The sequence below is a fragment of the Mirounga angustirostris genome, unplaced genomic scaffold (genome assembly GCF_029215605.1).
Source record: "Mirounga angustirostris isolate CCGP_5_RB_7025 unplaced genomic scaffold, mMirAng1.0.hap1 SCAF_2, whole genome shotgun sequence".
NCBI classification, from domain to species: domain Eukaryota; kingdom Metazoa; phylum Chordata; class Mammalia; order Carnivora; family Phocidae; genus Mirounga; species Mirounga angustirostris.
This window is the reverse complement of record NW_026991710.1, coordinates 164,572,613-164,589,374: the sequence shown is the minus strand read 5'-3', so window position 1 is coordinate 164,589,374 and position 16,762 is coordinate 164,572,613. Positions and strand designations below refer to the sequence as shown.

At 51.3% G+C, this 16,762-nt stretch overlaps 1 protein-coding gene across 1 annotated transcript in view; it reads left to right on the top strand.

Moving 5' to 3' along the window:
• The first annotated feature begins 227 nt into the window (after positions 1-227).
• The window catches only part of SFRP1 (secreted frizzled related protein 1), a 45,327-nt gene continuing 28,792 nt past the window's right edge, over positions 228-16,762 (top strand). Inside the window, exons 1-2 of the mRNA XM_045879887.3 lie at positions 228-1,111; positions 6,113-6,190. Coding sequence (XP_045735843.1) covers positions 568-1,111; positions 6,113-6,190 — 622 coding nt within the window. The 5' untranslated portion in view covers positions 228-567. The remainder of the gene's footprint in view (positions 1,112-6,112; positions 6,191-16,762) is intronic.

The following is a 16,762-nucleotide window of genomic DNA, read 5'->3' as shown; positions in this document are numbered from 1 at the left end:
TTCTTCTTTTCCTCTCCTTTCCCCACTTCTTCCGTTATTTATTTATTTATTTTTGGTTTTGATTTTTGAGGGGTGTTGACCTGGGTTTAGTTCTAATAAACCGAACCCCCTTGCAAGTGAAGCGATTGGTTAATTGCGCCGGTGACTGACGTGCTAAATGAGTGCGGCTCGCAGCCGCCGGGAGCTGATTGGCTGCGCGGGGAGACTCCGAGGGCTCTGCAACAGGAGCACCGGGCACTCGAGTCCTGCAGCCTCGGGAGTAGGTGCCGCGCGCCCGCCCGCCCGCCCGCCGCGCGTCCGGGAGCCGGGGCAGCACTCGGGCCGCCGCGCGCGCTCCTCTCCCCGCGCGAGCTCCTCTCCCCGCGCGAGCTCCCTCCGCGGCGCCCACCGCAGGCCGAGGGCCGCCACCCGCCGAGGACCGGGCAAGGAGCGCGCGGCCGCCGAGCCGGGCAGCGCTGGGGACGGCGCCTTTTGTCCCTGGAGATCCCTGGAAGTTTGCGGCGGGACGCGCGCGGGGAGGCGGCCGAGGCAGCCCCGACGTCGCGGGAGCGAGTGCGCCGAGCCAGCATGGGCAGCGGGCGCGGCGCGGGGGGCCGCCGCTGGGCCGCCTCGGGCGTGCTGCTGGCGCTGGCCGCCGGGCTCCTGGCCGCGGGCTCGGCCAGCGAGTACGACTACGTGAGCTTCCAGTCGGACATCGGCTCCTACCAGAGCGGGCGCTTCTACACCAAGCCGCCGCAGTGCGTGGACATCCCGGTGGACCTGCGGCTGTGCCACAACGTGGGCTACAAGAAGATGGTGCTGCCCAACCTGCTGGAGCACGAGACCATGGCCGAGGTGAAGCAGCAGGCCAGCAGCTGGGTGCCCCTGCTCAACAAGAACTGCCACATCGGCACCCAGGTCTTCCTCTGCTCGCTCTTCGCGCCAGTCTGCCTCGACCGGCCCATCTACCCGTGCCGCTGGCTCTGCGAGGCCGTGCGCGACTCGTGCGAGCCCGTCATGCAGTTCTTCGGCTTCTACTGGCCCGAGATGCTCAAGTGTGACAAGTTCCCCGAGGGGGACGTCTGCATCGCCATGACCCCGCCCAATGCCACCGAAGCCTCCAAGCCCCAAGGTCAGGCCGGCCCTTTCCACGCGCGCGAGCCCCCCAACCCGGGCGGGCGGGGACCCGGGGGACCCGCCACGGGGAAAGCCCCTGCCACTCGGACCCCCGCCCCGCCGCTCCTCCCCGGAGTTCGGACATGCTCCCTGGAGGTTGCTCTCAAGCTGTGCGGAACGAGTTTTAAAAGCCTCTCGTCCGTCCGAGGTGTCGCTTAGCACCTCTACCGACCCAGGTGCACGGCCGGCAGCGGCGGCTGCGCCTCGGCCCCTAGCAAGCTCGATGCGGTGCCTGGAGCGGCTCTTTGGGATCCAGGCTCGCTTTTTCCATACCTGAGACAAAGCCTTATCCTCCGTATGAAAGGAGAGCCCTTCTCCCTCTGGGAGGGAACCGAGTCCCCGTGGAAGTTTTTAACACCCGAGACGGGATGCCCCAGGAGGAAAAAACCCAAACCCAAAGCGCAGAAAGCCTAGAAAGGCCGAGAAAATGCTAAGGCGCAGCTTTGTTTATTTTCATAGGTTCGATGAGGATTAAAAAAAATTCCACCCCCCGCCCCCCTTCCCCGAGCTTTCCTTAGCTAGTCATTTCAGCCAAGTAGCTCCGGGAGGACTGCAGAGCTGGCTGAGAAAAAAAAGTTTAGAAACAGGATTTCTGTTTTTCCACCCTTTTCAGGTAACTGCTTGGGGGAGGGTTGGGGGCTGGAAAGTGAGTACTCTCATTCTTGCATACCCCCTGCTTCTCCCATTTACACAAATCCTCAGGTAATTAGAAAGATAAAAATGCAATTAGCTCATTGTTCATCTCTCCTTGGGGAGTGGGGCTGCGCAAATTGGAGACTTTCTGAACAGCCCCACGGAGGAGCCTGAGCCTCCTCTCGGAACCCCTCCCACTTAAAGGGCAGCTCTTGAGTGGGAGGGAAAAAAATCCCGGAGAGGCGAAAACCAAATCAAAACAAACCAAAAATCCAGCGTGGTGGCCTGACTTTTATAGGAACGAATTCTTCAGGAGCAGAGTTGAGGCTGAAAGATGTGCCCAAAGTCCCATAGTCCGCGATGGGGAGCCATACCTAGATGCGCTTAGCACAGGGGCGCTGTCCCGAGGGGGTTTAGGGTGGGGGACGGGCTCTTGGCTGACTTAGCTCATCTTGAAGGGATGCCTAAAAGAGAAATGTCCTCTGAAGGGTTTACTCTTCCAGTGTGAGGGTGGTAGTATGGGGAAAGGGAGCCCCGAATTTGCAATGCTCCTGCTTATTCTAGGGAGGGAGGAGATTGGTCCAAAGTGACCGGCATTGGGTGGCCTGGGCCCCAGCCAGGTGGGAGAGACAGCAGTCTGGCTGCACTGCCCAGGGCACCTCTGCTCGCCACTTCCTGGGTGTCTGCACAGGGTTAACCTTTGGGGGAAGTGCGGCCCTTTGGGAGCAAGAGCTCAGCAATTACCTAGAGCAAACAAAGCACTTTGTGTTCCGCTGGTGTGGAGCCATCCCCCCCCCCCCCCCCCCACTCCCCGGCAGGCAGCCCGCAGGCTTTTCCTTCTCCCCTTCCTCACTGGCTGGCCACTGGCTGGCTGGGAGATTAGCCCAGCTCTGCCCCAGAGGCCTCTACTCCACTCCCGGTTGTTTAGGGAAGAGCCCATGCCCATGGAGACCTTTGGGGAAACACCTTTTGAGGGGAGGATGGGGGACTGGCCAAGGTGCCTACATATAGAGGGGGAAGAATCCTCCCAACTGACCCCCCCCCCAAAGGCTGGAGTGGAGTGGGGGGTATCATATAATTGCTGTCTTGCCTTTGACCCCTGGGCTGCTGTTTACCTGACTGCTGCCTCCTGAGTCTGGGCCTTGGTACCATCCTCCTCTGTCCTCCCCTCTAGCCCAGGAGTGCCTAGGCAGGTACCTTCCCAAGGCCAGCTGCCAAACAGAGACGAGCCATGAGAGGACCAGTCAGGTGTGGGGCTTGGAAACTGGTTCTCCCCTCATTGTTTTTGGTGAGAGGTTCTGGCCGGAGAGGAGAGAGCACCCACTCCTCCCCAGCACTGCAGCCCTTCAGTGGGAGGGCGTCCCACAGGAGCCCCACATGACTTCCTCTGAGGTGGCATGGCCACTGTTAGCTAAGCATGGAGGTGGGAAGGCTGTGTGTGTGTGTGTGTGTGTGTGTGTTTGCAGGGGCAGGTTGAGACAGACCAAACTACCAGTCCTCATGACCTTATGGCTAGTGGCTCCAGAATGGCAACTGGTTCTTTGGGGTAAGAATAAATACACAGGCACTACTTTTATTCTTTCTCTTTAGTCTTTGAAATTAAAGCCAAATTTTCAAGGCAACACGTATCTCTGCATGCTATTCATGTAATTGGGCATGTTTGGGGGTCTTGGGCACACCTTAGGGGCCATGTGCTAGTAAAGATCAATTTGATAATGAGAGAGAAGTCAAGAGATACTTTTCCCTCCAACAGGCTGACGCCGCGGCTACATCAGCATCTGTCCCTACCTGTTACAGGAGAGGCATAACTTCGTCAACTTTCCAGGAAAGTTATTTCTAAATCTCACGCTTACATTAGGCCTATCCATTCCCAGGCCAGTACATTGTTGCTCCCCCTTCCAGCCAGGTTTCACTGACTGAAGTTGGATGAATGAGCATATATTTTTAGTTTTATTTATTTATTTTTTTGTTCGGACGTGTCGTGCGTTAGATCAGCCTGGCCGTTCTAGTCACGGATTGCAGAGCCCACGGTGCCCTCACATGTCCTGAGAGCCTCCAGAGGGTCTTTCTCGGGGCGTCAAGGAGCTGGCCAGGGAAGACCTGCTGTGTGTGTGAGAGAGAAAGTTTGCGTGTAAATTTTGTGTGTGTGTGTGTATAGTGTGTGTGTTTGTATAAGAGAGAGAGAGAGAGCTGTGTCCATGTGTGTCCTGATTTTTAAAAAATCACTTAATCATGACTCTAGTGTTGGACTGTCTCCTTTCCTCCCCCTAAAATATTAATGAAACACGAAACCTTTCAGTTTTTTGGTTCCTTTGCTTTAAACATTATTTTAAATCTTCCTTAAAACAGCAGTTTAGTTCTACCTCTCAGATGGATGGTGGATTTTTCCCGCTGAGGCGGCCTGCAGGGCCCCAAGGACATACCAGAGGGGGGCATAGATTAATATTGCATTACACATTCCTCCTTTCCCTGGATCAAGCTGCTCCAGAGTGGGCCAAAAGAAAAGTCAAGATGGGGGTTAGCTCACCCCATGAGCTCTTTCTACCTTGAGAAGCGCTGAAGGTCAAACATTCATTGGTGGGCCTGAAGAAAACGGCCTCGTGGGCTACAGAGCCCCTCAGGGAACTCAGAGGGTCCAGAGGGGATGATGTGAGTGTGCCAAGGGGACAGTGTTTGATATTCTCACTGCCCGGGCCCTGCTACGTGTTCAGTCAAGATTATATTCATAAAAGCTTCCAGTGTGATAACTTCCACTTAAAAAAAAGTAAATAAGAGAACAAGGAAAACCCCAAAGCACGGTTTACTCTCCCGGGATAGGTAACATGGTCCTTCCCATATTTCAGGACTCCTTCTGTTTTTCTCCCCATGGAAGCAAGAACCATAATGCAAAATTCTGGGTAAGTTTTTCCCGTTGTCAGAAACACTACCTCCGGAACCTAATTTCAAGTTCTGGCCGAAAAGCAAATTTCCAAATTCTGGGCCAAAAGACAGTCACACAGTCTTCTGCTTGGAGTGTGGCTGTGGTTCTTGCTGCACTGAGCATCTGGATGGTGTTTGGCCCTGGGTACAGAGTGAATGTGGGAGAGGAATCTGAAGAAAGATGAAGGGGTGTGGTCCCTGCGTGGAAGTGGGGGTGACCGGCTGTGGACCAGGTATGTCCTGGGGGCAGTGCTGGCCTGGCAAGGCTGTGCAGCTCTCGCCATAGCGTCTCCACCATGGGAGGCTTGGCCCATTTCACTGAGCCACAGGGGACCTCACAGGCAGGAGACTCTGCCATGGAGGCCACTGGAAAGGGCAGGACAAAGGGCTTTCCATCTTACCATTTTACCTTGGGGTGACTTTCCTCTGCTCCTCAGCGCCAGCATGGCTTGGACCCCAGTGCTTTGCCAGGGGCGGAGTGCCCTACGAATGTCCTAGATTTCCTAGATCATGGATTAAACTCCTTGTGGTTGATGGATGATGGTGGGAATGGTGGTGATGATGATAGGCCACCTCAGCCATCCGGGGATTCCACTGTCCCGCTTTCTCGCTGGCCTCCCACAGAGACACTCCACCTCCCAAGGGTCCCCTCCAGCGGCATTTTGGCCTGGAGGAGGCCTCTGGCTCTGGCCTCAGAAGTCTCCTCCCCCTGTGCCTAGTGCCTGGCAGTGGCCCTCATGCCTACCACACACACACCTCCTCTTCAAAGCACTTCACAGTGTTGTGAAAACGCCTTCAGAGGGTCCCCCATCTCCCCCGCCCTCCCGGCCCTCCCATTTGGCAGCTCTTGCTGGGGCTGCCCCCACCCCCCACCCAGGTGCTCCTGCCTCCCCCTACGCAGCGCAGGCAGGAACTTGCACTGCAATAGCCCTTTTGGAGAGGGGTGTTCGGGGCCTGTGGCTAGGGCTGGTGTGTCTGAGTTTCCTTCTTGGGTCCTAGAGAGCAGGTCAGATTGATCTGCTGTCCCATTGGGCGTTTGGGAATGGGAAGGGGGCAGGGATCAGAGAGGGATATTTAAGGGCGAGGGGAGAAAGAACCAGAAGCAAACACCTGGAATAGATGCGCACTCCCCATCAAGCCACAGTTCACAGACCCACCCCTGCCTAGCCCCAGATAGGGTTGGTTTACGTGATTGTGTCGTATTCCACAGTTCTAGCCCCCGGGTTTTCAAGAAACTGTCTGTTGGCTTTAGATCCAAGGCTCCAGGACTCTTTGATTCTGCAGCTGCCCTTCAGAAATTCCAGAAGACCTTTAACTACTTCCAGCCTGGTCCCAGGGATAGCTCCTTCCAGAACCCCTATCCCTGTCACTCACAGCTCCTCTTTCTCCTCCTTTCCCTTCCTAGGCACAACCGTGTGTCCTCCGTGTGACAATGAGTTGAAATCTGAAGCCATAATCGAACATCTCTGTGCGAGCGAGTTTGGTAAGAAAGCACATCTGGCCACCTCTGGGAGGTTTGGCATAGTCCCTGCTTCTTCGTGGTCTGCATCCCTAGGGAACAGAGAGCCTGCGGATGCCTCTTTCTGGAGCTTCGTATTCTCTCCCTTCATTCTCCCCCAATGGTTGCTTTTCTCAGGCCCATGGAAATCTAGATAGGGTGGAGAAGTGGCTCGTTTTTATTAAAGTCATACTTGGCTTCTGCCCTTCTGTGCGAAGGATCCCTGGACAGGTTTTTGGGGACCTTCACTAGATGTAGAGGGTGGCAGATTTGAGGACAGATGGGGAGGAGTTAGGGAGCAACACCACTCCTTGGATGCTCCCAAGAGGTGCACCCAGGAGGTCCTGCCGGCTGCTTGGCTGGCCTTCCTTCCCTCCACACTGGCTCTTTCTCCATCCACCCCTAGGTGTCAGCACCACTCTACCCAGGCTCTGAAATGCCGGGGAGGGGGAGTCCAGCCACTGGGGGCATTCAGATGGTCCCCCCATCAGGTCCTTCCTGGCACAGGAAATTGACCTCCCTCCAGTACCGAGAATTCTCTCCCTTCTTCCCAAACCACTCTGGGTTAAAAAAGAATTCCAAATCAGCCCTTATAGCCTCAAGAGAAGGGCTGGGTAGGGCCTGGGGAGCAGATCTCAGTGGGGCTTTTAGGGATGCCCCCTGTAGTCAGCCTCATAGAAGACCTGAACAGCTCCAGACACCCTGAGTCTGTCTCTTCTGGGAAAGGTAAATGTCAACCGCATTCGTTTGGAAGGCTGACTCCTTCAATTTCATATGGATGCTGAGAAGTGGCTCTGCTTAGGCCAGGCCTGCTTTGCTGAAGGAAGGTTCAGCCTGACACTGAGCGGTGCATTTCTCACAATTCCTGCTTCGTGTCTCTGAGGCTGCAGTTCGTGCAGAATTCTTACCAGGAAAAGCAGAGTGGTAGGTATGAGTCTTTGGCCATTCAGGGCGACCAACTGCATGTTTTCATTAACCAAGCATATTAAAGCATATGGAAGGGCCTTCCACTGGTCCACTCGCCAAGGGCTGTGTCCGAGTCACACGAATATGACCTGTACATGCAAATGGAAGGAAATCATACACGTGACACACATATTCTCAGGACTGTCATTGTGACTGAGGACGGAAGTGGGAGAACTCAGACCCTTGGCTGCAAAGAGCTTCTTGAGGGTGGATATGCCTTGCATGTTTTGTTTGTGCACTAGGCATCTCTGCCTCCTTTGTTCTTGGTGGGGGCCTGCGGGACCTCTAGGAAGTCTGGTCTAGAATGCATTTTCCTGCCTGTCTTTGAGGCACATCCTTTTTTCTGGTTGCCGTTTTAAATGAACCCGAAGAAAATGGTAGAGGGCATCTGAGGTGATGTGTGCAGACTGTGCTGACCCTTCCGTCATCTCGTAGTAACTTTTACTTCTTGATGCTCACCCCCTTGCTTCATTGGGGGTGCCAAGAGCCCAGCTGAGCATGGCAGGTCTCCTGCTGTAGAGTCTGTGGGTGCACAGTCCCACGCTGTGTTAGCAACAAGCTTTTCTTCCACAAATGGGGTTGAGATTCCTTCCCAAAGATGCATTTGGGATAGAGAAAAAAAAAATCTCTCGGAAATCCTGACAAGAAGCCTTTTGCGGTGTCACTGGGGCAGGAAGAATCTGTTGAGATAGGCTGTGATCCCAAAGAATCGTTTCAAAGGATAACTGAGGGGTCCCGTTTGGATTTCACTGATCCCCTTCAGATATTGTAAATGAGCACACTCACTTTTAGAAGTTGGCCCCTTGATATTTACGCAAATCCAGGAACCATATTAAAGTAAACTCTGAAAGGTAATATATTAGCTGATGTTTTATGCTCCTGTGACTTCTATCAGGCTCAACTCCTGAGGGAAGAGTATGGAAAACTCTGGAATTCAGTGTATGAAGGAAGTGATTGACTGACCATGCCTTCCTATTCGGGAGCTCAAATTCAATGTATCTGGTCATTCATTGATTCACGTATCCATTCATTCAACATTTCTGGAGGGCAAAGCACTGTGCTAGACACTATACTCAAAAATACTTACCTAGGGGCGGCTGGGTGGCTCAGTCGTTAAGCGTCTGCCTTCGGCTCAGGTCGTGATCCCAGGGTCCTGGGATCGAGCCCCACATCGGGCTCCCTGCTGCACAGGGAAGCCTGCTTCTCCCCTCCTTCTCCCCCCTGCTTGTGTCCCCTCTCTCGCTATGTCTCTGTCAAATAAATAAATAAAATCTTTAAAAAAAAAAATACTTACCTAGAGTAAATTACAATTTAATTAAAATTTTTTTCTTAAACACTGACCAAACACTAATCAGTGATTTCCTAGAGAGTCATGGAGTCATGAGATAACTCACCAGCTGAGGAGGGGGCTGTGGGAACTCAAGGCCAAGTTAATGTTAAGGATTTGTTAATGTTAACTTGTGAGAAGAGAATCCGTGTCTTTATGCTCAGAGTCTTTGGTGCTTACCACCCTGAACTTGTCATCAGGTCTCCTCCCTCCACTCCCACTTACTCATCAAAGTTCTGGTAATTGGGGGTTTTGTGGCAACTAGTTCAACTAGAGACATTCCCTGGAAGTGGGCCGAAGAGGCAGGCTTTGGGAAGGAATTTGAACGTGGAAGGTTGATCTTATGGTGTAGGGTAAGGATCTAGAGGGTGCTAAGGTAACTCCCCTGGGACAGATATCCTTGCCCCACTGTAGAAGCTGCCTACTAAGTCAGCAAACCACCTGCTTACTGCTTATGGGAGGGAGGGGTAGATCTCGTTTTAATAGCCAGTCAGGTCTTGGCAGATCTGACTGATGAGTTGTTTGGGACTGTGTCCATTCGCCCTGAGCTGATTTTCTTGGCTTCAGAGAATTTCTGAGGTCCTCCGGGACCCTACAGGTCATCATATCAAGTCCACTTACTTCATAAATAAGGGATCTGACTTTGCCACCTGGAGTTCTTTTACTCTCTGGCCTGCTGCCTTCCTCATTTAAGAGAAGATGAAGAGCCACGGGCTTTGCCACAGAGGCATTTATCCCCTCAGCATGGGTATGGTGTATGCCAGGCTTCTTTGAACTGGGTGCAGGAGAGACTTTTTAGTTTTTTGTTTTTAATGTTCTTATAAGGCCATAAATCGGATTTTTTCCCCCCCCCAACTCTGCAGGGGCTGAGCTTAACTCTGCCCTTCTCAGCATCCTGGAGAATGCAGCCTTGTTGAGAAACTTGTTTCTTAGCTCAGTTCATTTCAAGTAAGTGAGGCAGTCAGCCACGCTGATGGGATTCAGTTAGGAAACAAAGAAATTCAGCAATGCAAGCTGACACACAACAGAGAAGAAAAAGAATGTTTTACTCCCTACTCCAGGGATCAAACTTCGCATTAAGTGGCCCTGACATCCCCGGTGGGAAGACATCAGGTTGTTGGAAGGCTTTCCGTGAGCTCGAGGGATAAGGGGGTGCATTCCTTCCGGGTCAGTGCACACACTCGCCCTCCTGCCAATGCATCCTCAGACTCCTGCAGCCTCCGTGGAGCTGGGCGTGCACAGCCCGTCACCTCTTTCACAGGCGGTGCATTTTAAAATCTCTGGCAGGTCTGCTCGGCCACTAGTCTCTCTACCTCTGCACCGTACCCCGCCCCTCAGTTCCGAGCACATTTTTTTTTCCCCAACAGGGAAAAGCATCAGTAGAAACACCTGTGTGCTGATACTCAGGAATGCAGCTGGATTAGCCTGGATCAAGTACCAGATGTGGGAAAGCCGAAAGTTAGATGGTGCAAAGTCTCTGAATTCAACATGGTGGCCAGCCTGTCTGCTGTGCTGAAATTGGGATGCACTGCTCTGCTTTTTGTTCTCGGCTTTTCCTGCTATGTGACAACAGGGTGCCGCTCCTTTCTCTTCAGCAGGCCCATATTGTATTTGCAAGCTGTCCCACTCGTAATCCTGCTGGTAACAACTCCGTGCCCAAAGGCATCTTTCCCTCACATTAGCTTATCCTATGGGTGTCTAGATCTGATTTATAATTGCTGGGAGGTTAGGACCCTGCCTCCGGCCAGTCTCTCTGGCTTCTCCAGTGTCTGTAAATACTCTTAAGCTTTTCTGCTAGAAATGTGCATGATGATCTACTTCTGCTAAGAGTTCAGAGCTTCCTCTCATACTGGCTTCTCCAGTTTTTTGAGCCTGAGAATTCAGGTGGCAACTTCTTTACCCCAGTATTTTCTTGCTGTGGAAAAAAAGATTTCTTTGCCCCCAGAAATTTTCCTTGCCTTCTGGAAGGATTTTTTTTTTTTCCGTTTATATGTTTCCTCATAAAGAGTAAAACCATACTTTGTAATACCAAAAGGAGTCAAATAGGAAAGGAAAGAAACCAGCTCTCATTGTTAGCATTTGGGAGTATTTCCTAGAAGAAGTCTTTTCAGAGGTTCCTGAAACTTCACTAATCTGTTCTTGCTCTGCCTTACTCATCTTTCAAGGTGTCTTGGCTGTGCTGCTCTTTGGAGGCACAGTGTTTTACTCTGAAGGGCACTTTGACCTCTTGCAAAATGTAGATTCAGCCTTTCCAAGCTACTGTGCTGGAGGCCAGTTTTCCTCACCTGCGGGAGGAAACCCAAGGTGTAGCTTGGAAAGTAACAGTAACACAGGAATTGCGGCATCTGTAAGCTGCTGGAGAGCAGGGTCTCTGTCCTGCACCCTGTTTTACCTAATGTGAGATGCCCACTAATCATGAAATGAGCTGTTTGTTTTGTACCAGTGACAAAGGAAGCATGCTTCATGTTAAAATGTGAAGATAATCCGTGTCTTAGAATGAACAAAACAAGGCCTGTTTGTACTCAAACAGTCCCAGGAGCAGTCTCCTCCCCATGGTAGGCATGAAATAAAAGTTTGTCAGATGGGATGGTAGGGGAGATGGAAATTGGACTTGGACTTCCTTTTTTTTTTAGATAAAAGGAGAAAGCTCCTTTCCAAGTGACTATGTACAACATGTTTATTAATTTCAAGGAAAACTTCACACTCTGTTTTGCGTGACTGAGTGTATATGCATGTATGTTAAAAACAGAACAAAAGCACTCACATCCAGAAATCTAGTTCAGTGAAAGTAAAATTAAATAGACAGGGGAGAAGGCACACAGCTCCCGGAGTGGAGTTGGCAGGCTGAAGACCCCTGAAATACATCTCCCATCCACAGATCTGTAAATACTTGGAAGGGATCGTTAAGGCATTTCATGTGAGGGAAAACGTGGGGTCGGTGCTTTCATCCACGGGAAGCATAGCCCACAGCTCGCAGCCTGGGTCCCGTTCGGAGTAGCCTTCCCATCCGTGCACGGGGGCCTGCTGTCCGGTGCGTGGGCCATGGCTGACCCAGCAGCCTTGAAGCCTTTGGTTGGCTGGGCCGGTAGTGATGTCTGTTCCCTGCTCACCTGTGGTCTCAGATTGGAGACTGAGCAGGCCCCAAACCTGGGGTCCTAGCCAGAGTAATCAGGCCCTGGGCAGTTTGGGCTGAGGCCACATGGGGACCACTTTGCACTCTGAAGCCATGCTAAGAAACGTCAGGGCAAAGGTGGGCAAGAGCCACATTTCCCCTTCTGGTGAGTGTGGTGCTCCCTGTCTCCATGCCTAATTCTCTCTTAGCTCCAGCGGGCAGGAAGATACTTGGATAAAGCAAATTTCAGTGAGAATCACTCTGCTTTAGCATAGTGGAACCTGTGAAAGTATACTGAAGTATGAGAAAGGACAGAGAAGTGAGGATCTGTGGATGGGGCACGGCGTTCCCTGGAACTGAGTTCAGTCCTTCCTTTTCTCCTATGTGCATGCCCTGCAACACTGGGCAAATCCCTTCCCCGCTCCAGGGCTCAGTTTCCCTCTATTTCATAGACCCAGGTATAGGTTTTGGTGAGGAGTAGAAGAGATGGTGTGTCAGGAACCCAGGCCGGACTCACTAAACATTCACTGCGGTGATCCTTCCAGGGACGGAAGTAGCCCTTTCAGGGACGGCCACCTGTCACAGGCCTCCCCTGTGGCTCTCCCCAGAGAAATGAGAGGTGCATCTCGGGAGCCCTCTGTTCTCTGTTCTCGGTCTATTTATTGAAATCTTTCCCAAACCTAATTCTGTTTTCAGCCCTGTCCTTTCCTTGCGTCACGCCGGAGTGGCTGCTTTTCTTTGTCCTAAGAGTGATTTCGCTGCGGGTGCAATTGGCTCAGGATTGGCTGACACACGACTTCCCCTCCTTGTGGCCAAGTCCAGGTCTGACTCGGTTACTGCTTGGGACAGTCAGTGGCCCAATGGTGTGGTTGGATGTCCTGTGAGGTCCTCTCCACTGGTGATTCTCTGATTAAGAGTGGCCCTGCCCCATTTCTTAAGCCTCCTTGTCTTTTTTTTTCTTTTTTTGTAAAGTTCTTGTGGTAAAATATACATAACGTGATATTTACCACCTCTGTTCGATGTACAGTTCAGTGGTATCAAATACACGTGCGTTGTCGCACCGTCTTCCCCACCATCCATCTTTGGAGAGATTTCATCCTCCCAAGCTGAAGCTGTGTCCCCATCAAACACTAACTCCCCATTCCCCCTCCTCCCAGCCCCCAGAAACCACCATCTCATTTCTGTCTCTATGAATTTGACGATTCTGGTGCTTCATGTAAGTGGCGTCCTGCAATATTTGTCCTTTTGTATCTGGCTTATTTCACTTAGCAAAACGTCCCCCTTATCATGTGATGTATGGATAGAATATGCTGGAGAAGGGGAGCGAGAAGGACTGACCCTCAGCTTCACCTCTGTTGTCTGAAGCTTTTCTGGGTGTGGGTGGAGAAAGGTGGGGGGAAGGGATAATTTGGGAAACGGGGGCTGTTCACAGTTTGCACAGGCGGCCCATGTCTTTGGGTGCCATGTTGCTCATTTGTATCCCTTTGTCATTCTAAAGACACACTGAGCTGGATGGAACCTCAAAGATCATCCAGTCCAGGGCTCATGTCACGGACTGAGAAAAATAAGACTCAGATAAAGGAGTTAGTCATGTGATTGCCCAAGTCTGCTCTGCCTGGCATCCGTTAAGGTTTCTGTTCCCACCAGCACTTACCTGGGCAGCTGGTCCAGATTTCATACCTGTCCTCCTTCACATACTCCCATGCCATCAAGGTCCCCTCCTGCCAGGAATGGTGGGGAAGCTCCCTGGGAAGAGGATATAGGGTGCTCCTTCACTGCTTTCAGAGCCTGTGGGATGGAAATGGATTAGTAGGTGTGCCTGCCACAGGGAAAGAGCTCAGCAATCATCAGTTTCTTTCTTTGTGGGGAGGCAGACAGTGCACTAGGGTAGAAAGAACATAGGCTTTGGGCCAGGGAGACTTGGATTAAATCCCAACCCTATGAACTGAGCGACCACGAGAGAGCCTCTGAACCTCCCTGAGCTTGTCTCCTCACTTGCAAAATATGAGTGGTGATTCCTGTGTTACTGTGTTATGGGGAGAATTGACTCAGTCAAGTGTGTGGGGTTGGGAATATGGCTACAGCTCAGTCCATAATCATGATTATCTCTTCTCATTGGAAAGAATAGTTTCAGGATGGAAATTAGCCTAGGTAGGAGCATTCTGGCACGAGTGAAATCAGCTTGTTTGGCAAAAAATTTTTAGGAAATGGAATGGAATGTTTTGGTTAATTCTCTGGTTAGCAGAGGATTAGACTGAAGAAGGCTTTTTAAAAGCCCATTTGGAAAAACTTGAAAAGCTCTATGCAGCTTCAAGGTGCTACAGTTAACAAAACCCAAACAAACCCAACCCAACCCAACCCAAACCAAACAGAAAACAACCCTGTGTATTCTTTCTAGAAGTTAGATCTGGGTTTTAGTTTGATGACACCCTAAGCGCTGTGCCCATGGAGCTTGGACTGACTGTATGCAGTTTTAGGATGTGCCTCCTGAAGGTGTTTTTTTTTTTTGTTTGTTTGTTTGTATGTGATTTTCAGAAATTTAATTCCTGATATGCGTTTTTCTACTCCTAATTTATTGGGTTCTGTTTAGGAGAGGTTTTAAAGCCCTGTGTGTTATACTGCCCTCCGCCCTCTTTTTCTCAAGCTGGATCTCCAGGGCATTTGCTTCTTTTCCAACAATGGCCTTGTGGTATTTGTGAGATGCACTCCCTTTAACCAAAAAACAGGCTAATTTCATAGAAGCGAGCAAGCATTTACATATTGGTAAATTCCATCCAGTTTTGCAGAAATGAGCCAGAAGCTCCAATTTGTGTGTGTGTGTGTGTGTGTGTGTTTAAAGGAGAACAAATGGCCAAAGAAATGTCAGGCCCTTGCCCTGCCCTACCCTGCTTAGAGCAGCCAATTAAACATGCATTAGCTTTGGAAGACTTCTCAAAGGCCTACAGATTAAGTTTGAAATCTTTGTTTAGTCTTTCAGGAACACTGTCACACGGATGATTTATCAAAGAAAGTTGTTTATCTGGCAGTAAAATAAACTCTGGGCCTGTTCAGACTAAAATTTCCCGTGAATTTCTACCAAGGTAAACACTGGTAACGGGCAGGTTGCAAATTCCGTGTGAAAGCCAGACACATACACTAAATATTTGAGCGATAGCTTTGCTGCGTAAGAGGTCTCGGGACTGTCGCTAGCACTGTCACTCCCACCGTGGCCCCCGAGAGTCTGGCACGGCAGCCTTGCCTGGAGCAAGACCCGGCGGGCCCGTGGGTGCAGGAGCGTCCTGTGCCGGGTGGGCCTCCCTGGGCTCGAGCGCCACCTGGTGCTGGCACCGGGGCCTTCCTGGTTCAGAGGGGCGAGCCTCAGGACGTCAGCATCCCACAAACAGCCTGTGATGTGTGAGGAGGGACGTGAGCCTGAAGCAGCCAGTTTAGGTTTCTTGGAAAATAGACATTCGTCGGACCGGACTGGTAGGGGGCTGGGACCGGGACGCGGGGGCGGTGAATTCTGCTGAGCTTGAATGGTAGCTCGAGGAGTGCTGCTGACATGTCCCTGGGGCCATTGGCTTTGCTCGCTGGTGAGCGATCCTTCTGGAAGAGAGAGGGCAGGTCTGGCTCTGTCAGTGCCCATGACATGTTTGAGAGAGGGACTGAATGAACACACGAATGGTGGTAGAAAAGAAAAGAGATGAAAGAAAACCTTCTAGGTCTTTCAAAGGAAGATATTGTGGTCATCGTGTATAGTGGCTTTTCGGGGAGGGACGGCTGAATTATAAACAGCGTGTTCTTGGACAGCTCTGGTCCAGGAGTCTGGAGCTTCTAGATCACCCTGGCCTTGGGTGGGGTCCCTACTGCAGGACCGAGCTTAGAGGTGTTCCTAGGGGCCTCCTGTAACTTAGGCCCACCCTGAGTCCCTCTCATCCTGACTTCTTTAGTGGGTCAGCAAGAGGAAGCCAGGACCCAGGAGAAGAGGTGATGTTTGTGTCCTTGGTGAGGGCGTTTGGGGTGGAGGTCTGAACTCAAGTGCAGAGACAGCCTCCGTGCTCGTGTTTAAGTCTTGAGAGTAACTGGTGCTGGTCTTTCGGGGTGGGAGGGGCTGCGGGTGTGTGGGGCCAGGCTGTTCCGAGGGCTTTTGAGGGATGGGTGTGAAGGTAGCATGTGCTTACCGGCTTGCAGATATTTAGGGGAATAAAGTATTTCTTTAGGGCAGGACTTAAGGGAAATCATTTACAAATTCTGAAAGGATGTCTGTGAGTTGTAAAGAGATGCCAAAATAGTGCTCTGGCAGTGGGGAAAAATGAGGAACCAGCTTCTCCTCCGCTGTGTTCTCACTCACTCAGGCAGGGTTATGAGAACAGCTTTCTCTGGTTCGCTCTCGTCCTTGATCAGCGTGCTCTCCAGGACATATCCTTCTATAAGAACCTCAGATGTCTTCTGTTCTCTTTGTGAGCCCTTTGAAAATTCGTTCATGCAGGTGTGTCTTCCACAACAGATCCATTCAGCTTCTGGAAATTGCTTTAGAGCTGAAGGAAAACCCTATCTCTGTGTCTGTGGCAGCAGAGTTAGAAACGGGGGCTTGGAATTGGCACTTGAACCCGAACAGACAGCGGCACCTGGAGGGTGAGCAGCCTCCTGCAGGAGTCCCTGGGGGGCGGTGGCACAGCCTGCCACGCAGACCTCCTGGACCCAGAGACTTGCCTGTGCTCCTTCCAGGCTTCCTTTGGTCTCAGCTTTGAGCCAAGAACCTGCTTCTCATCCTCAACAAATTTAAGAATCTGGTGGATGAGGCAGGCCTTGGCCATGCTTGTTTGTCTCTGTTCTCTGGTAACTTCAGAAGCTCTCAGGCCTGAGGAAGGAGGGTCTTCCGTGGGGGCTGGAGAAATTCAGGGAAGTTGATCAGAGGAATGAGTATTCTAACTTCAGACTTAAAATTAATGGAGAAAGTAAAGACTGGAGATTAATGGAGATTAATTAATCCATTAATTAAGATTAATGGAGAAAGGAAATTCCTGGTGTCAAGAGACAAGGACTGGGAAAGGAATTGAGACCCCAAACAAATAGTAGTAATTCTTAAATGACAAAACCCAATTCAGGTAAACAAATACGGGTAGAGAATATCATTTGTCAGCTCTCACAACTGAGTCAGCATCCTGTGTTA